At 45.6% G+C, this 20630-nt stretch overlaps 1 protein-coding gene across 1 annotated transcript; it reads left to right on the top strand.

Moving 5' to 3' along the window:
- Positions 1-9553: 9553 nt before the first annotated feature.
- Positions 9554-17959, top strand: snip1 (Smad nuclear interacting protein). The gene is made up of 3 exons (XM_078203483.1): positions 9554-9804; positions 11959-12560; positions 15220-17959. The coding sequence occupies exons 1-3, from the start codon at positions 9598-9600 to the stop codon at positions 15476-15478; spliced, it is 1068 nt and encodes a 355-aa protein (XP_078059609.1). The 5' UTR covers positions 9554-9597; the 3' UTR covers positions 15479-17959.
- The last annotated feature ends 2671 nt before the right edge of the window (positions 17960-20630 follow it).

Here is a 20630-nt window from a genome sequence, read left to right as displayed (position 1 = left end):
CACTCTGCTAGCGTTGTGGGAAATTTACCACTTCGGAGTCAGGTTCAACAAAACAGTTTTATTTTGGACAAAGCTTTGGGAGAAAGCACTGGTACTCCGCAGTACTTGGCAGCTCCCTTCTCAACTACACAATGGTAGTTGACCATCTTTATACCTTTTAGACAATAGGCAGTACGGACATTAGCCGTTAACACATCATTACAAGTTGAGTAGACAGATATGGACATCGACAGTGAACACATTGTTACAAGCAAACAGGTACAGACATGGACAGTTAACATATCATTGTACATAGAATGGATACATTTATGCAGTTATGTCCTCTATCAATGACTGGTTTCGATCTATACATTCAGTGGCTGATCTTGTTACATTTATGCATTTATGTCCCCATCAGTGGCTGACATTATCAAACTCATTGTTCTGGGTCTGCTCTTATCTAAAGTGCCTCAGGCTCTGACCAGTTTCCTGCAGCAATTCAGATACTGCAGGTTTTAACTCTGTGTAACTGTCTGTGCCTCTTAATGTCCCTTCCCAGAGTCCATTTTGTGTACCAGGTAACCATTTTGTGTCCATCACTTTAATTTCACCGTAACACTAGTAATCTAGAGGCCCTGACTAATGTTCTGGGAACATGGGTCCAAATCCATGACAGCTGGTGGTTTCAACCTTCAAACAAAATGTTCTTCAGTCATATAGTGTCAGGTGGTTGTGCTTAAGTAATGATGAGTATTGTAGCAACAGAGCTCATTATTGCCCTTCATGTTTTACTCCAATCAAAATTAAAAGAAATCCACATTGTATTGAGCTTTCTGTCAGCTCAAATTCAGTGAAGCAGCAACTTTTTTTTTGGAATTACAATCAGGAAGTATCTGCCTGCAAAATGCATTATTCCTGGCCCCCTTGCTTACAACTTTAAAAATTCTTATTTATCTACTTCAATTTTTTAGTTGTTTTGCCCGCCTTCTCTTTAACTTTTTTGAACCCCCCATTACTCTTCATTCCTCCAACCCTGACCCTTTGCATATCCACCCCTTCCTACAGTCCATCATTGTCAGCTCAGGCTTCAGCTTCTGAGGCCCTACACTTTGGATTTCCCATCCTAAGCTGCTGCAAATCTCTCTCCTCCTTTCAACTCCCCTGAAAAATGACCAATTCTTTGGTTTGGGCATCAATTGTTCGATAATTATGCCAAAGGTTCTATATGCTGCTGTCGAACAGCAATTTAAATATTTAGCCGATACTTTTTGCTGAAGTGAATGGCTAAATAAATTGGAGAAAGTTCACAAAAAGGCAAATTATGTATGGTCTGTTTGAAGCAGGTAGCCTATTGCCTGGCTTTGTATCAGGCAATCTGGTTATCTAGTGGGCTGTCACAACATTTATAAAACTACACTGCAGTGCTATGGGAGTGCTGGTTGATTGGAGGTGACACCTTTTGGATCAGGTAGTAAACAAAATCTGCCTACTCAGGCTTAATGTAAAAGATCCCATGGCATTATTCAAAAATAATGCAGAGAGTAGTTCTTGTGGCATTATGGTTGTAAGAATCCTTAACCAACACCTTGAAAAATGTTATGTAATTCAGGTTTTTTTTTCTATTTTAGAATTCTTACTTTATCCAAATTCCCTGCTGTGTTCGCCTACGGAAGCAACAGTGGCTATATTTCCGAAATAATCAAATGGCTGTAAAGTGCTTTGGGACACTGAAAACTTGAAAATACTACAATAGATACAAGTTCTTATATAAGTTTGATATCAAGAGGCTGTGTTTTAAAAACAAATCTATTTGCCCATTTTTAAAGTAACCTTATAAAGTAGAAGTATTAGTTATTAAGGCTGAAAAGTCTTTTTCAGAATCACAGAATACTACAGTACAGAAGAGGCCCTTCAGCCCATCGCATCTGCACCAACGCATGAAAGGCCCTGACTGCCCACCTAATACTACTTGCCAGCACTTGGTCCATAGCCTTGAATGTTATAACGAGCCAACTACTCATCCGGGTACTTTTTAAAGAAAACAAAAAAAATCAGACCATGATCCATGAAACCCTTTTTGCATTATCTGAGGGAGCTGCTCCAAAAATACTGGCTGCACTTCAGTCCCACATTCCTGACCTTGGGCCACCTGGTGCAAAAGAGAGTGAACAGATCGAAGAACAAACAACAAAGAACAATACAGCACAGGTACAGGCCCTTCGGCCTTTCAAGCCCGCGCCGCTCCCTGGTCCAAACTAGACCATTCTTTTGTATCCCTCCATTCCCACTCCGTTCATGTGGCTATCTAGATAAGTCTTAAACGTTCCCAGTGTGTCTGCCTCCACCACCTTGCCCGGCAGCGCATTCCAGGCCCCCACCACCCTCTGTGTAAAATACGTCCCTCTGATATCCGTGTTAAACCTCCCCCCCCTCACCTTGAACCTATGACCCCTTGTGAACGTCACCACCGACCTGGGGAAAAGCTTCCCACCGTTCACCCTATCTATGCCTTTCATAATTTTATACACCTCTATTAGGTCACCCCTCATCCTCCGTCTTTCCAGTGAGAACAACCCCAGTTTACCCAATCTCTCCTCATAACTAAGCCCTTCCATACCAGGCAGCATCCTGGTAAACTTCCTCTGCACTCTAAAGCCTCCACGTCCTTTTGGTAGTGTGGCGACCAGAACTGGGCGCAGTATTCCAAATGCGGCCGAACCAACGTTCTATACAACCGCAACATCAGACCCCAACTTTTATACTCTATGCCCCGTCCTATAAAGGCAAGCATGCCATATGCCTTCTTCACTACCTTCTCCACCTGTGACGTCACCTTCAAGGATCTGTGGACTTGCACACCCAGGTCCCTCTGCGTATCTACACCCTTTATGGTTCTGCCATTTATCGTATAGCTCCCCCCGATGTTAGTTCTACCAAAATGCATCACTTCGCATTTATCTGGATTGAACTCCATCTGCCATTTCTTTGCCCAAATTTCCAGCCTATCTATATCCTTCTATAGCCTCTGACAATGTTCCTCACTATCTGCAAGTCCAGCCATTTTCGTGTCGTCCGCAAACTTACTGATCACCCCAGTTACACCTTCTTCCAGATCGTTTATATAAATCACAAACAGCAGAGGTCCCAATACAGAGCCCTGCGGAACACCACTAGTCACAGACATCCAGCCGGAAAAAGACCCTTCCACTACCACCCTCTGTCTTCTGTGACCAAGCCAGTTCTCCACCCATCTAGCCACCTCCCCCTTTATCCCATGAGATCCAACCTTTTGCACCAACCTACCATGAGGAACTTTGTCAAACGCTTTACTAAAGTCCATATAGATGACATCCACGGCCCTTCCCTCGTCAACCATTCTAGTCACTTCTTCAAAAAACTCCACCAGGTTAGTGAGGCATGACCTCCCTCTCACAAAACCATGCTGACTATCGTTAATGAGTTTATTCCTTTCTAAATGCGCATACATCCTATCTCTAAGAAACCTCTCCAACAACTTCCCGACCACGGACGTCAAGCTCACCGGCCTATAATTTCCCGGGTTATCCTTCCTACCCTTCTTAAATAACGGGACCGCATTAGCTATCCTCCAATCCTCCGGGACCTCACCTGTGTCCAGTGACGAGACAAAGATTTGCGTCAGGCCCAGCGATTTCATCTCTCGTCTCCCTGAGCAGCCTGGGATAGATTCCATCAGGCCCTGGGGATTTGTCAGTCTTTATATTCCCTAAAAAACCTAACACTTCCTCCCTTGTAATGGAGATTTTCTCTAACGGGTCAACACTCCCCTCCGAGACACTCCCAGTCAACACATCCCTCTCCTTTGTGAATACCGACGCAAAGTATTCATTTAGGATCTCCCCTACTTCTTTGGGCTCTAAGCATAATTCCCCACTTTTGTCCCTGAGAGGTCCGATTTTTTCCCTGACAACCCTTTTGCTCCTAACGTATGAATAAAATGCCTTGGGATTCTCCTTAATCTTGTCTGCCAAGGACATTTCGTGACCCCTTTTTGCCCTTCTAATTCCTCGTTTGAGTTCTTTCCTACTTTCTTTGTATTCCTCCAGAGCTCCCTCCGTTTTTAGCTGCTTGGACCTAACGTACGCCACTCTTTTCTTTATGACCAATCGTTCAATTTCCCTGGTTATCCACGGTTCTCGAATCCTACCCTTCCTATCCTTTTTTACAGGCACATGCCTATCCTGCAGCCCTAACAACTGTTCCTTAAAAGACTCCCACATGCCAGATGTGGATTTACCCTCAAACAGCCTCTCCCAATCAACAGCTGCCAAATTCTGCCTAATCCCACTAAAGTTAGCCTTCCCCCAATCCAACACCTTACCCTTGGGACACCACTCATCCTTTTCCATCACTATCCTAAAGCTAACAGAATTGTGGTCACTATTTGCCACATGTTCCCCTACCGAAACTTTGAAGACCTGACCGGGCTCATTCCCCAGTACCAGGTCCAGTATAGCCCCCTCTCTAGTCGGGCTATCTACATATTGTTCCAAAGAACCTTCCTGTACGCATTTTACAAATGCCTCCCCATTCAGACTCCCAGCCCTACGCGATTTCCAGTCTATACCAGGGAAATTGAAGTCTCCCACGACAACAACCCTATTTTTCCTGCACCTATCCATTATCTCCTGACATATCCGTTCTTCCACTTCCCTTGGGCTGTTGGGGGGCCTGTAGTATACCCCCAACATCGTGACTGCGCCCTCCCTGTTTCTGAGCTCCACCCACAATGACTCGTTACACGACCCCTCTGAATTGTCCTCCCTCTGCACCGCTGTAATATGCTCTCTAACTAATACTGCTACTCCCCCACCTCTTTTCCTGGTGGAAATGTTCCTGGGCCAGACTAAGGTGGCAATCTCAATAGGGGTGGCACAGTGCTTAGCACTGCTGCCTCACAGCGCCAGGGACCCAGGTTCGATTCCCGGCTTGGGTCAGTGTCTGTGCGGAGTCTTCACGTTCTCCCTGTGTCTGCGTGGGTTTCCTCTGGGTGCTCCGGTTTCCTCCCACAGTCCAAAGATGTGCGGGTTAGTGGATTGGCCATGCTAAATTTTCCCTCAGTGTACCCGAATAGGCGCCGGAGTGTGGCGACTAGGGAATTTTCACAGTAACCTCATTGCAGTGTGAATGTAAGCCTATTTGTGACTAATAATGTCACTGTACTAGTAATCCAGAGGCCCAGACTAATGCTCTGGGGACATGGGTTCAAATCCCACCACAGCAGCTTGTGGAATATAAATTTGGTTAATAAATCTGGAATTAAAAAGATAGTCTCTGTAATGGTGACCATTGTTGGCTGTTGCATTAAACATCTGATTCACTAATGGGCGTTTGAGGAAGGTAATCTGCTCATCTATATGTCACTCCTGATACATTAAAATGTGGTTGATTCTTCATGCCCTCTGAAGTGGCCTAGTAAGTCACTCAGTTCAAAGATAATTAGGGATGGGCAACAAATGGTGGCCCAGCCCACATCCCTTGAAAAACCTTGCCTTGCTGACCCTGCAAATTCTTCCTTACTAACATCTCAGGGACTTGGTCCAAACTTGAGAGAGCTATCCCAAATACTGGTCAAGCAGCAGTTTGACTTAGTTGAACTCACAGAATCATTCCTTACAGACAATGACACAGATACTACCATCACCAGCCCTCGGTATGTCCTGTCCCACTGTCTGTCCCACCAGAGGTGGTGGTGGCAAAGTGGTGTACAGGAGAGACGAAGTTGGCCTTGATGTTCCCACCAGCAACTCTGGACCCTACAAAGTTACATGGCATCAGGTCAAACATGAGCAAGGAAATCTCCTGCTGATTATCATGTACTGCACACTACCACCTCCCAGTACACCACACCTGACCTATCTGAATGACCAAAGATCCTTAGACAGCACCTTCCAAACCCATGACCACTTCCATCTAGAAGGACAAGGGCATCAGATACATGGGAACACCACCACCTGCAAGTTCCGCTCCAAGCCACTCACCTTCCTGACTTAGAAATACATTGTCGTTTCTTATCAGTCACTGGGTCAAAATCCTTGAATTCCTTCCCTAACAGCATTGTGGATCAAACCCCAGCACATGGACTGCAGCGATTCAAGAAGGCAGCTCACCACCACCTTCTCAAGGGCAACTAGGGATGGGCAATAAATGCTGGCCAGCCAGTGATGCCCATGTCCCACAAACAAATAAAAACGTACCCAGTAATGTGGAAATCTTTCCAGATATGTCCTGTCCACAAAAAACAGGACAAATCTAACCCTGCCAATTACTGCTCCATCAGTCTACTCTCGATCATCAACAAAGTGATGGAATATGTCATCAACAGCACTACCAAATGGCATTTATTCACCAATAACCTGCTCACTAGTGCTCCATTTGGTTCTGCTGGCTGTGGTCGCTCAGCTCCTGACCTCATTACAGCCTTCAGTCAAACGTGGGGAAAAGAGCTGAACGCCAGTGTGAGGAGAGTGTGACTGCCCTTGACATTCGGGCAGCATTTGACCAATTGTGGCACTAAGGAGCCCTAGCAAAACAGAATGGGAATTAGGGGGAAAACTCTCCACAGGTTGGAGTCTTACCGAGCAGAAATGAAGATGGTTGTGGTTTTGGAGGTCACCATCTTAGTTCCAGGCATCACTGCAGGAGTTCCACAGGGCAGTGTCCGAGGCCCAACCATTTTCAACTGCTTCATCGAGGATCAACCCTCCATTGTATTGGCAGAAGTGGAGATATTTGTGGATGATTGCACAATGCAGTCTATTCACGACTCCTCAGATACTGAAACAGTCTGTGCCCAAATGCAACAGGACATGGGCAACATTCAGGCTTGGTCTGATAAGTGGCAAAGCAACATTTGTGCCACACAAGTGTCAGGCAATGACCTCACCAACGAGAGAAAATCCAACTACTCCCCTTGATATCCAATGGCTATAATTGCTGAATCCACCAGCATTGACATTCTGTGTGTTACCATTGACTGGAAACTGAACTGGACCAGCCACATAAATATTGTGGCGACTAGAGCAGATCAAAGGCTAGGAATCATGCGGTGAGTAACTCATCTCTTATCCCCCAAAAGCCTGTTCCCCATCTATAAGGTACAAGTGAGAGGGATTATTCTCACTTGCCTGGACGAGTGCAGTTCCAACAACACTCAAAAAGCTCAACATTATCCAGGACAAAGCAGCCTGCTTGATTAACATCACATCCACAACATTCACTCCCTCCACCACCTTAAACTTCTGCTCCCTCCACTACTGATGCACAGTGTCTTCTCCAGGGTGCACTGCAGCAACTCACCAAGGCTGCTTTGATAGCAACTTTCAAACTTCTATCACCTAGAAGGATGGGAAAAGCAGCACCTACAATTTCCCCTCCAAGTCACACGTCACCCTGAACTGGCACTGTATCGACTTCATTCTCACTGGGTCAAAACCTTGGACCCCTCCCCCTAACAACATTGTGGATGTACCTACACCACATGCACTGCAGCAGTTCAAGAAAACAGTTCACCACCAGCTTCTCAAGGGCAATTAGAGATGGGCAATAAATGCTGGCCCAGTCAGCGACAGCCACATCCCGTGAACGAATTTTTAAAAAGGCCCATTTGACGGAGTCGCTCTGCCTTCCTCTCTCCCACAGGTTTGTCAACACGGATAGCCCTGCATGGGGAACAGTGCCCACCAATACGCTTCAGGCCTTTCATGACTGGAGTGCATCGCCACCCCTGAATATCATTGATTGGCTAAGTTTCTTTTTAGGTTTTTCTAATTTGCCAGGCCAGTACTGTAAAAGGGGTACTGTGTTCCTCTTTAATGGGAACCTTTTGGTTCGATTACTTGATAGCTGGTCCTTTGTACAGCCTACATGCTTGCAATACATATCTCTGTAAATAAATACAAGCAAAATTAAAAGACTGCTTCTTCTAAATCTTTGATTCAACTAATCAGAACCGTAACTAAAAAAAAGGAAGGAAACTTAACAAATTAAATTAAAATGGCATTCCTCGCTTGATGTTCTAGTCTAGTCCCCCGTTACCCACCCGTTGCGGAGGCTTCAAGCATGCTGGCGGCACTACTGGCACTCTCCGCAGGGACGCCCAGGCATGGATGTAGATATGGAAGAGGTAGGCAACCAGGACAAGCCATCCTCTTGACTGCTTGTTTCTTGGCTGGGTCATGAAGCAGGATAGCTTGGAGGTCTCCCAATATACCACTGCACTCCACACCGGAGTGGCCAAAGATCAGCAGAGTGGGACTGAAGTACAATCAGAAATTTGGAAGGGGCATTCCCTTCAAATGATATAAGAGGGACTATAAGCTCACAGAGTTTTGCACTCTTCTAAAGACGTGGAACAAGGACTCCTCCAAGATGCGGAAATTACAGGTGCCTCCGGAATCCAAGAAATGACTTAAAAGCCGATAGCGCCGGGACTGCCTGGGGTGAAGGTTATAGTTTCAAGGTTTAAGTTTATTTATTAGTGTCACAAGTAGGCTTACATTAACACTGCAATGAAGTTACTGTGAAAATTCCCCAGTCACCACACTCCAGCACCTGTTCGGGTACACTCAGGGAGAAGTTAGCATGGCCAATGCACCTAACCAGCACGCCTTTCAGACTGTGGGGGGAAACCGGAGCAGGGGTGATGTGCAGTGTTGGGGGGTCAGGGTTGATGTGCAGTGTTGGGGGGGTCAGGGTTGATGTGCAGTGTTGGGGGGGTCAGGGTTGATGTGCAGTGTTGGGGGGGTCAGGGTTGATGTGCAGTGTTGGGGGGGTCAGGGTTGATGTGCAGTGTTGGGGGGGTCAGGGTTGATGTGCAGTGTTTGGGGGGGGTTAGGGTTGATGTGCAGTGTTGGGGGGGTCAGGGTTGATGTGCAGTGTTTGGGGGGGTTAAGGTTGATGTGCAGTGTTGGGGGGGTCAGGGTTGATGTGCAGTGTTTGGGGGGGTTAAGGTTGATGTGCAGTGTTTGGGGGGGTTAAGGTTGATGTGCAGTGTTTGGGGGGGTTAAGGTTGATGTGCAGTGTTTGGGGGGGGTTAAGGTTGATGTGCAGTGTTTGGGGGGGTTAAGGTTGATGTGCAGTGTTTGGGGGGGTTAAGGTTGATGTGCAGTGTTTGGGGGGGTTAAGGTTGATGTGCAGTGTTGGGGGGGGGGGTCAGGGTTGATGGGCAGTGTTTGGGGGGGTTAAGGTTGATGTGCAGTGTTTGGGGGGAGTCAGGGTTGATGTGCAGTGTTGGGGGGGTCAGGGTAGATGTGCAGTGTTTGGGGGGTTCAGGGTTGATGTGCAGTGTTGGGGGGGGTCAGGGTTGATGTGCAGTGTTTGGGGGGGTCAGGGTTGATGTGCAGAGTTGGGGAGGTCAGGGTTGATGTGCAGTGTTTGAGGGGGTCAGGGTTGATGTGCAGTGTTGGGGGGGTCAGGGTTGATGGGGGGGGTTGATGTGCAGTGTTGGGGGGGAGGTGCCCTTTGCTGCCTGTGGAGGAGGCCGGACCCTTGACCCCGTGGCTGAGCCCCGGAAGTGCTCGCTCCCCTCCCGCTGCGGTTCCGGGTCAGTGTCGGTCTGTCTCTCTATCCGCCGCCGCGATGGAGGCTCCGGGCCGCCGCCGGGCCTCGCACAGTCCCCAGGCCGAGCGCCACCGAGTGAGGGTGAAGCGGGAGGGCGAGGCCTCTCGGCAGCGGCGCTCGAGTTCGGGCTCCTCCGGGGGCAGCGTGTCCCCTCCCGGGCACTGTGAGAGCACCTCCCCGGGCCACAGGAAGCAGCAGTCTCGGCCCGAGGGCAAATGGAAGCGGGTGAGTGAGAGAGAAAATAACCAACTCAATATAATAATTAATCAGAACAGGATCCGCCCTGTCCCAGACCCACAATCCACTCCACAATGAACCCTCCGTCAACAACATCGTCATTGCTCAAGGAGTGAACATTCAGTTTAAAGTTTATTAGTGTCACAAGCAGGTTTACATTAACACCGCAGTGAAGTTACTGTGAAAATCCCCTAGTCCACTCCCTTTTTGTTTTCCTAAAGAACCTTTTATTGATGTTTTGTTTGCACTTCAGTCCCACGCTCCTGATCTACGGACACCCGGTGCGGAGAGGGTCGGGATGGCGACCTCCTCGTGAACCTGCTCCTGGGCCTGGCGAAACGTGCCATTTAACAGTCCAGGCAGCGGGCGATCGAGGGGGCCGACTGTCTGCCGCTCTACTGCGGCTACGTTTATGGCCAGGTGTCCCTGGAGAGGGAGCATGCAGTGTCCACGGGCGCGGTTGACGCCTTCTGTGCCCATTGGGCACCGCAGGGGTTGGGGTGCGTTATCGACCCTGACAATCACATTTTAATTTGATGTTTTCAAGTTTCCTTTGTACTTTGATTTCTGTTTGGGCTGTTCCCCCTCCTTTTGAGGAGCTGCCCCTTTTACTTTGTCCTGATTTAATTTGAGTTTGTTTATTTGGTTTGACCTAAAAAGAGGCCACACTCCGGCGCCTGTTTGGGTACACAGAGGGAGAATTTAGCAAGGCCAATTCTAAATGGGTGGCACAGTGGTTAGCACTGCTGCCCCACAGCGCCAGGGACCCAAGTTCAATTCCGGCCTCGGGTCACTGTGTGGAGTTTACACATCCTACCCATGTCTGCATGGGTTTCCTCCGGGTGCTCCGGTTTCCTCCCACAGTCCAAAGATGTGCAAATTAGGTTGATTGGCCATGTTTAAATTAACCCCACTGTCAGGGGGATTAGCAGGGTAAATATGAGGAGTTCTGGGGTCCGGGGCCTGGGTGGGGGTCGGTGCAGACCCAATGGGCCAAATGGTCTCCCTCTGCACTGTAGGGATTCTTTGATTCAATGCATCTAACCAGCATATTTTTTGGACTGTGGGAGGAAACTGGAGCACACAGAGGAAGCTTGCACGGGGAGAACGTGCAAGCTCCACACAGACAGGAAATCGAACCTGGATCCCTGGCGCTGTGAGGCAATGATGCTAACCACTGTGCTGCTCCAGCCAGGAGCCAAAGCTCAGCGCCTATAGCATTGAGCTTTTTGCATGGGAATAAATATGTGTTTCTCAGTGACATTGGAAGAGAGGTGATGCTGTCAACAGTGAGGTGTTGTGATTTGAAGCAGCGACCAAGTTGGTTAGGATATGTTCATTGGAGTTTAGAAGAGTGAGAGGAAATCTTATATAAACTTATCCAATTCTAACAGCGTTAGATAGGGTAGATTCAGAAAGAATGTTCCCAATGGTGGGGGAGTTCAGAACTAGGGATCATAGTTTGAGGATAAGGGGTAAACATTTTAGGACTGAGGTGAGGAGAAATTTATTCACCCAGAGAGAGGTAATCTGTGGAATTCACTACCACAAAGTAGTTAAGCCCAAAACATTTTGCGATTTCAAGAAGGAAATAGTCATGGCTCTTGGGGCTAAACGGTTCAAGGAATACGGGGGAAATGTGAGCTCAGGATATTGAATTTGATGATCAGCCATGATCAAAATGAATGTTCTACTACTCCTTCTAGTTTCTATGCAATGGACTGCCTGAAAGGGAGGGCAGGGGAGAATTGGATATTTATTTTCAAAAGGGGATTGAAGAAAGAGGGGAAAAGGAATGCAGCACTGTGGTCAAAGATTAGGACTGATTAATCGGACAACCCTTTCAAAGGAGCTGGCACAGGCACAATGGGCCAAATGGACCTCTGTAAAATGTTATCCTTAATCCTTTACTGAAATATCTAATAATCAGCGTTGGAAGTGAGTTTTATTCTGCTCTGGAGCCTAGAAATTTATCACATTATAGCTAAACTTAATTACACATAGTGGTATTCCAGTTCAGAAATAAATGGGTTTGCTGATGAAACGGTAATCTCCCAATAGTTGAGATTTTTTATACCAAAAGTCTCTTAATTCCCAGCTGTGGCTTGGCTAGCAAAGTTAGATGTTTCTCATTGTGTTCAGGAACGGCATGACCATCCACGGCGGGACCATGCTGAGAGGCGCCACCGAGACCGCTCCGAAGGAAATGAACACCGGCGCAAGAAGAACGGCGACCGAGAGCGACACAGAGAGTGGTCAGACCGGGGGCGAACCCACAGCAAAAGGAATGGCGGGTCTCACCCAGAAGCTGGCATGAGTGGCCGAGAGAGGGAGGCCCAGTTGCTCAGCACCCAGCAAGGTGAGAGAGAGTATTACAACGAGAGGAGGCGTCAGAACCGCGGTCAGTGCCAGCTGCTCAACGATGAGAATCCTGAGTCGAATGACAGTCAGGCCAACAGCGTCAATGCGGCCCAGGTGAAAGAGGAGCCAAATTTCGAGTTATCTGGTGCCCTCGTGGAAGATACAAACACCTTTCGTGGGGTGGTGATAAAATACAATGAACCGCCCGAGTCTCGGATCCCAAGGAAACGATGGCGTCTTTATCCTTTCAAGAATGATGAGCCTCTTCCAGTCATGCACATTCATCGTCAGAGTGCCTATCTTTTGGGTCGGCAGCGGAGGGTCGTGGATATCCCAATTGACCATCCTTCCTGCTCCAAGCAACATGCAGTGCTGCAGTACAGGTTAGTGTTTGAAAAGGTATTATTGTAATCTTCTTGTCATTTGTTTTTGATATAAATCCCAAAACTGTTACAGCAGTTGAACTTGAGAAGCCTATTCTTAAAGTTATTTGCATTACTTTTAAGTACACGCTTTGCATGAATTGATGGCCACTGGTACTATTGTATCATCATTTTGAAATCAATGGAAAATGATAAACATGAAAGTAACTCAGAAATTGTGTTCCAGTCTGACTGCCAACTGCGGTGAAGCCAGGAAATTGTTTAACAAAGACGGTTTCCAATCTTCCACCATGTGAGTATTGTGAAAAAGGAGACATGCTGTCAAAGCTTTCTGTCTTGTACTCATCAGGACAGATCGCAAGATTTACCAAAAGTAAAAGGAATAATTTATACTGCATGAGTAGAGGATGTTGATCGGTTGGCAAGTGGACTTTGATCAGCATGTTCTTCTCATGCAGTATAAATTGTTGTTCCTTTTACTGTTGGTATATCTTGCAATCTGTCCTGATGACTGCAAGACGAAAAGCTTCGACAGCATGTCTTTTTTTTTCAGCAATCCTACACCACTTGGCTCTGTACTGGCCTGGTATAACGTCCTACTGGATTTCCTGGCTCTTTCTTTGCATTTCCCCTTCCCTTGCATTCACATTTTCTCCCTTTTCCAATTTTCCTTAACAGGAAGTGTAGAGATTACAAAATTATTTTTATTTTTCTCAATGGACAGTGGTTAATGTGGTACAGGCTTCCTAGGAATGCCAGATAATATTAAGTACCTTTTTTAAAATAAAAACTGAACAAACATTTCGTTGAAAACAGAGCTGGTGGTTACGGTGATACTTCTCTGAGCAATAACCCTAAAGGATTATTGCTCAGAGAAGTAATTTTTCCGGGACAGGGAAATTGGGATTTCTGGGCAACAGCTAACCAGAATGGATAGATATTCTGGAGTTTCAGCTGGTGAAATTTAAATTCAGTTTAAAAAAAGAAATCTGGAATTGAGTGCTCGGCTCTAATGGTGGCCATGAAACTATCATTAATTATTGTAAAAACCCATCTAGTTCACTACTGCCTTTTGGGGAAGGGAGTCTGCCATCTGGCCTACATGTGACTGCAGAGCCATAGCAATGCAGTTGACTCTCAATGGCCCTCTAAAATGGTCTAACAAGCCACTCAGTTCATGGGCAGTTGGGGATGGGCAATAAATGCTGTATCTTGCCAGCAATGCCCACCCCACATGAAAAAGTAAAGAAGTTAAAGAAGAAACCCGTGTTTCCGAAGCACTTGTCGTGACCTCAGAACACTGCAAAGCATTCCGCAGTCAGTGGAGTTGTTTTGAAGTGTAGCCACTGTTGTATTTTTGGAAAGGCGACAGCCAATACTTGGGCACAGCTTTAACAAATACATTCTTTCTGGGGCTTGACGAGCAATATTTACGGAAAAGTTTGTCTTGGGATCATTAAACAGATGGAACTATTTTGTAAGCAAGTATGTTTTACAGACATCGTGGAAGGTTTGGGTTTGACAGGCTAAGTATTTGTGTCTTATTCCACACTCGAATCCTATCAATGTTTGTTTCAGCAGTCTGTTGCCATTTTCTCTCTCTCTCTCAATCCCTTTTTAAACATTGCTACTATGCTTTGGCTGATTTTAGAGGAATACGTAGATGGCAAGAGTTAAAATATGTCGCATCAAGGTGTGTGTGTTGATTGCTCTACAGCCCCAATCAATGGATTGAACGAGGTTAATGAGCAGCGTTACGCGAGTCTTCGCGTTGAGAAAGGCTTTACCAAGATCAATTTTACTAAAACTTAAATGCTTTTATTTCTATTAATTACTTTTGATTTTTTAAAAAGTTGTTGAGAGGGAGGCCATTTGGCCTGTCAGGTCTGTGCCAATTCTCTGTAGAGTAATCTAATCGGTCCCATTCCCACCTCTCTCTCTCTCTCTCTCTCTCTCTCCACCCCCCCACCATATCTCTGTAGCCTTGCAAATTATTTTACCAAGTGGCATTCAATATTCACACAAAACGAATGTCCTTCTCATCCTGTGCAGCTGCATTTTGCCAGGAGAAATTTTAGAGGGTGTTTTAGGCACCTCCTCGGCTGCAGAAGTATTTTTTGCCTAATTTTCACTTTCTCTCATTCTGCTGTATTTGGGGTTCTTGTTCCATTCCGGGAGACATTCCAGTCTCTGCCAATGCTGCTGAAAGCTTGCCTGCAAGCAGCTTCGCAACAACAGCCCACGGTTAGTTAATTGCAATTTCTTTTCTCCTTCCCTTCCTCATATCCCTGCCTCCTTCCTTGACCAATGCTCTGCCTCCCTAAGTAATTTTTTAAAACATAGGCGTTTATTGTATCCATATCTGATGTCTGGGCATTGCCTGTTGACAGTTGGATGAGAGACCTGGGGGGGGGTGGGGGCTCATAGGGAATCTTGAACCTACCAGTCAGTGATCAAAGGTAAAGCACCAGCTGCATGACTCCGACCCCATCTCATGAGATAACTTTTCATTGTGGCCGTTGACTTGTTTAACTTCCCTTCACGAGTAAAACCTCAATATAGTTCTTCCTGTTTCAATGAGGCTGGAGTAGAAATGCAAAACCTTACAATGTTCAAGATGGTGTACGGCATAACTTGTTGCCCATTTTCTTCCCTGTAGACTTGTGGAGTTCACACGGAGCGATGGAACATCAGGCAGGAGGGTGAGGCCATATATCATCGATCTGGGCTCTGCCAATGGCACGTACCTTAACAATCAGCGCATTGAATCACAGCGATACTATGAACTCAGAGAAAAGGATCTGCTGAAATTTGGCTTCAGCAGCAGGGAGTATGTCATTTTGCACGATTGTTCGGATACTGCTGAGGTGGATGCAAAAGAAGGGCAGAATGACGAGGATGAGGGAGTTGAAAGTTAATATAAGCCCTCCCGTGTTCCTTTTCAAATTGGCACTGCAGTTTTACTTTCCCTTTCAAACATGCAGGTAAATAGTTATCCGAGAATTGCGAGGACCAGGGGACAAGTTGACCAGTTTCATATTTTTTTCAGTCCAGGCCAAGTCAATCAGTAACACATCTCGACTCTCTCTCAAATTGTGGCACCCTATTCTGAACCAGTGTGACAATTCCAAGAACAAAATGTGGCCTGACGAACAGGATTGAACAATACAATCCCTCCAGACCAAATGTTTAGTATTCTGTTTTACAATTGCATTTCGGGCTTCATAACCTGGCCTGTTTGCCTCCAGTCTGGTGCTCAGGAAAGAAGCCTGCCAGAACCACAGAGTTTATTCAAGTACGTTCACCAGAGCAGCTACTAGACTGCAGCTTTGTCGATGATGTCGGGAATATCTGATGCTTTTCATTATATTTTTGATTTTGTTTTGCCTCTAAGTTATTAGGTAAAGGATATAAACTTCGTAAACAAAACGATTCTACTGGACTCTCTGGCCTAGGGATCTCACCAAACAAACACAGTTGCTCCAATTCCTATCATTCTCTTGTTGGCTTTCACAGAGTTTGAGATATCGTATTGCTGGTTGAACTCTTGAACTATTTTCTTTCTCTGAAGCAGATTGTGGACAAGCTGTTGTGAGTTTCCGAATTCAAAACCTCTCCTCTACACGAGTTCCAGCAGTGGACCTTTCAGAATCCCTCTTGTATCTGCACGTTGGATTAAGGAAGTGGTAAAAATGGCCAAGAATTTATCACTCTGGCCTGAAAATATTTTGTGGTGAATCCTTTTCCGAAAAGAATGTAGAATTTCCTCCCTCCTCCCCCCCCCCCCCCCCCCCCCCCCCAGGTCAGGAGGAGTTTCTGTCTCTGAGGTAGATTTTTTCCTCTTTCGGTTGAAGAATCGAAGGTGGTGACCTCCTTGTTTCCTGATAGTGCACTGTACACAATTTTTGTCCCATTCAACCATGAGTTGATGGTTTGGGTCGGCATATGCAGCAGGAAGCGAGACAAATGTCAACAAACTATTCTACATTGAACTCCCATAGATAGGCCCATCTGAGTATTGATGTGTCAGATACAATTCGGATCCAGTCAGCTGTCAGTGAAGACAACTCCCAAATGGCAGTGGCTGGTGGGAACTCATTAGTGCGAAATATTCTAATGTAAAATGGGAAACCTGACCTATATTTTTCCATGTACCTAGATGAATGGATATGTTTGCCACTGAAAGTAATCTCTCTTCTTCTAAGGAACTAATTAAATTCCTGGGGTGTTACTGGTTCAAATCCAACTCAGAAATGTTGATTGGAATTTTGCTTTGGGATTGATTGGTTATGATCCCTGCACTACCTGCCACTAAGATTAAAAATGTCAATTTATATCCCTGTTAGCGGTTGGGTTAGATCTGAAGCTTGTCTCTTAATATGTAAGAGTCTTGTTGGATTCAAGTGAGAAATATTTGGAGTAATTGTATCCTGCAAAAACATGCCTGTATGTTATATTTCTAACGTCTACTCATTTGGACATGGATATTCCAACAACATTTATTTAATTTTATTTGGCGCCTGTACAGAAGGTCATGGAGCTGAAATGTTAATCTTGCACTTCTCTCTCCATAGTTGCTGCCTGACGTGCTAAATGTTTTCCAGCCTTTTCCATCTTTAAGTAACTTTTTTCTATCATTTGATGGATTTTTCAGTTAAGATGCCTGGATGTCCCAGACAAACATCTGCATCTAACTCTGCCTCCAGAACTGCTTGGAGTGAAGGTGGTAATTTAAAGGGGACAGGGAGGAGAACTAGTGTCAGGTAGTTTGCTTGCTTTGTACGTCATGCTGACTTGCTACATTGACTGAAGTCTGGACCATTTAGCTCCCCTGACTTGAAAGAGTTTGGTGTTGATCAGCCTGCATGTTAGGGGTAGAAGATGTAGGGTTGCACTTGTTAAATATGGCATTTGAGGAGTTAGTTTTATTTGAAAACAGGAAAGCGGGTAAGATAATTTTTTTTTTTACAGCTTTAGTGTAACTGCGCACACCTAACATGTGCAGGCCTTGAAAACAACCAGTCAGGACAAAAAAAATCGGACTATTTCTTTTCTACTTAACAAAATTGTTTTGCTAACAAATGTGTCTGGTAAAATGTTAATAGACTTTCATACCAAAGGGCTCAAGTTTACCCCTTCCCCAATGCAGTCATCTGGCAAAGACATGAAGCCAGGTTGTTGCTGAGCAACAGGAGAGCGATAATGAACAGTGACGCACGCCTACCTTTCAACGCGTTTTGTTATTAAATGAAAACCTGTTTTAAAATACTGCGCAAAAATTATATTTTGTTGTATAAAGAAAACTGGTGTTCTTGTAGATTGTAATGTTGACTTTGTTACAATCGCTCTTATGTTTTTGGCAGTCTGTGTCATTTTTAGTAAAGTAGATTTCAACAATATTTTTCATGTGTGCCTTTGTTCCAACTATTACGTGTTTCTCTGAAAAAAGGCTCACTTCAAAAAGAAAATGTAATCACCATCTGATTTCCTGTGGCATTCATCGGTCTGTGACAGAAATGTGGCAGCGATGCTTCAGCTGCTAAGAGGGAGCCGAGAATAACCTACCCTGGCCTTCAGAGTACTGATCGGGTACTCATTATGGGGATGTGTCTGAAATAGGCCAATTGTTGCAAGTTTCTGTTGATGGCAGCTATTTACCAAGCCCTCAATGAAAAATATTGCTTTGCCTACCAACTTGATTGTGTCTTTTACAAATAATTGTACCAATTCCATAAAAGTCCCAGTGATCAAGTATTAAGACTAAATAATATTGGACATTTATCTATCATGTTGACGCCTGTTGTGCACTTTCCAACACAGGTAACAGGATAGTGAAGTGGAGAGTGAATATTTTTATCTTCAAGCCAGGGAAAAGAGCTGACCAACACATGCACTAAAATATCTTGTTATTAGTGTATTTACGAATAGGAATTATAGCAGTTCCAACTTTCTTATTCAAAACAAAATACTGTTTGACTTTCCACTATAGCAATTTTTTGTTTGAGAATGCTGGTGGAAAATTTATAATGCCACAAATGTAGAGCTGTCAGCAGAATCACCTTGTTAGGAGAGAGACTTAAGACTTACTGCCTCATATAACCCATGGGTACATTGTAGAGATATTGTTTCAGCACGGACTTTGTCATAAAGGGGCAGCATGGTGCCACAGTGGTTAGCACTGCTGCTCCACCACCAAGGACGCAGGTTCGATTCCAGTCTTGGGTGACTGTTTCGAGTTTGCACGTTCTCCCCATGTCTGCGTGTGTTTCCTCCAGGTGCTCAGTTTCCGCTCACAGGCCAAAGCTGTGCAGATTAGTGAATTGGCCACACTAAATTGCCCCTTTAGTGTCCCAAGAATTTGATTTATTATTGTCACATGTATTGGGATACAGTGAAAAGTGTTGTTTCTTGTGCTGTACAGACAAAACATGCTGTTGATAGAGAACATAGGGTAGAAGGAAGAGAGAGGGTGCAGAATATAGTGTTACAGTCATAGCTAGGGTACACAGAGAGATCAACTTAATATGAGGTGGGTCTATTTAAAAATCTCATGGCAGCAGGGAAAAAGCTATTCTTGAGTGGGTTGGTACGTGATCTCAGACTTTTGTATCTTTTTCCCGACAGGAGATGATGGAAGAATGTCCGGGGTGCATGGGCCCTTAATTATGCTGGTTGCTATTCCGAGGCAGTGGAAAGTGTAGGGATGTGTCGGTTAGGGGGATTAGTGGGGTAAATGAGTGGCATTGTGGGGATGGAGCAGAAGGTGGGTGTGAGTAAGATGCTATGTAAAGGGTTGGTGCAGACTCGATGGGCCCAATGGCCTCCTTCTGTACTGTAGGAATTCTATGATCAATCAGCCCTTGCTCTCCAAGGTCAATACAGTGCGTCCGAAACTCCATGCGAATGTGAATCCTCTACCCAGGAGTGGTGTTCACCTGGCCTATCTTAGGTGAAGCTATCAGAGATATACTGTGATTGACAACACAGAATGCACCCTGTTGTGCTGTAGGTGGCACTGTCTTGATTCAATGTGCCTTCCAGACCTGCAGGTGGCGGTGTGTTGTATGTAATGCAGGCTCCCATTCTATAGGTGACGGTGTGTTGACAATGCATCTACCCATTCTGTGTTGTCTAATACAGCTGCCGGCCTTCAATGTGGTGGTGTGTTGTAATATGATGTGGAGATGCCGGCGTTGGACTGGAGTAAGCACAATAAGTCTCACAACACCAGGTTAAAGTCCAACAGGTTCATTTGGTAGCACAGGCCACAAGCTTTCGGAGCACTGCCATCAGGTGAGTGGGAGTTGTGTTCACAAACAGGGCATATATAGACACAAACTCAATTTACAAGATAATGGAATGCAAAGGATGTCCCGAGGCAGGGTACATTGGGGAGGCCATGCAGGCGCTATGACAATGAATGAATGAACACCGCTCGACAATCACCAGGCAGGAGTGTTCTCTTCCTGTTGGGGAACACTTCAGCAGTCACAGGCATTCAGCCTCTGATCTTCGGGTAAGCGTTCTCCAAGGCGGCCTTCACGACACACGACAATGCAGAGTCGCTGAGCAGAAACTGATAGCCAAGTTCTGCACACATGAGGACAGCCTCAACTGGGATCTTGGGTTCATGACACACTGTAACCCCCACGACTTGCCTGGGCTTGCAAAATCTCACTAACTGTCCTGGCTGGAGACAATACACATCTCTTGAAACTGTGCTTAACCCTCCCTCCACTCACATTGTCTGTACCTTTAAGACTTGATTACCTGGAAAGACTTGCATTCCAACCATTATTTTGTAAATTGAGTTTGTGTCTATATGCCCTGTTTGTGAACAGAACTCCCACTCACCTGATGAAGGGGCAGCGCTCCGAAAGCTCGTGCTACTAAACCTGTTGGACTTCAACCTGGTGTGAGACTTCTTACTGTGTTGCAATATACCATCCAATCCTCTTGGGGGCGATGAATTGGATGTATACATCCTCTAGGCGGCGGTGCGTTGGGTATAATGCGCCATCCGGTCCTTGAGTGTAACACCCTCCGGTGAATTGGGTATAATACACCCTC

The sequence above is a fragment of the Mustelus asterias genome, unplaced genomic scaffold (assembly GCF_964213995.1).
Source record: "Mustelus asterias unplaced genomic scaffold, sMusAst1.hap1.1 HAP1_SCAFFOLD_181, whole genome shotgun sequence".
In the NCBI taxonomy this organism is placed as follows: domain Eukaryota; kingdom Metazoa; phylum Chordata; class Chondrichthyes; order Carcharhiniformes; family Triakidae; genus Mustelus; species Mustelus asterias.
The sequence above is the reverse complement of the archived record's forward strand: the minus strand, read 5'-3'. Positions and strand labels throughout refer to the sequence as shown.

Coding starts and splice junctions, on each gene's coding strand:
- snip1 (XM_078203483.1), top strand. CDS start 9,598: ATGGAGGCTCCGGGCCGCCGCCGGGCCTCGCACAGTCCCCAGGCCGAG. Junction 9,805..11,958: donor CCGAGGGCAAATGGAAGCGG/GTGAGTGAGAGA, acceptor CATTGTGTTCAG/GAACGGCATGACCATCCACG. Junction 12,561..15,219: donor CATGCAGTGCTGCAGTACAG/GTTAGTGTTTGA, acceptor TCTTCCCTGTAG/ACTTGTGGAGTTCACACGGA.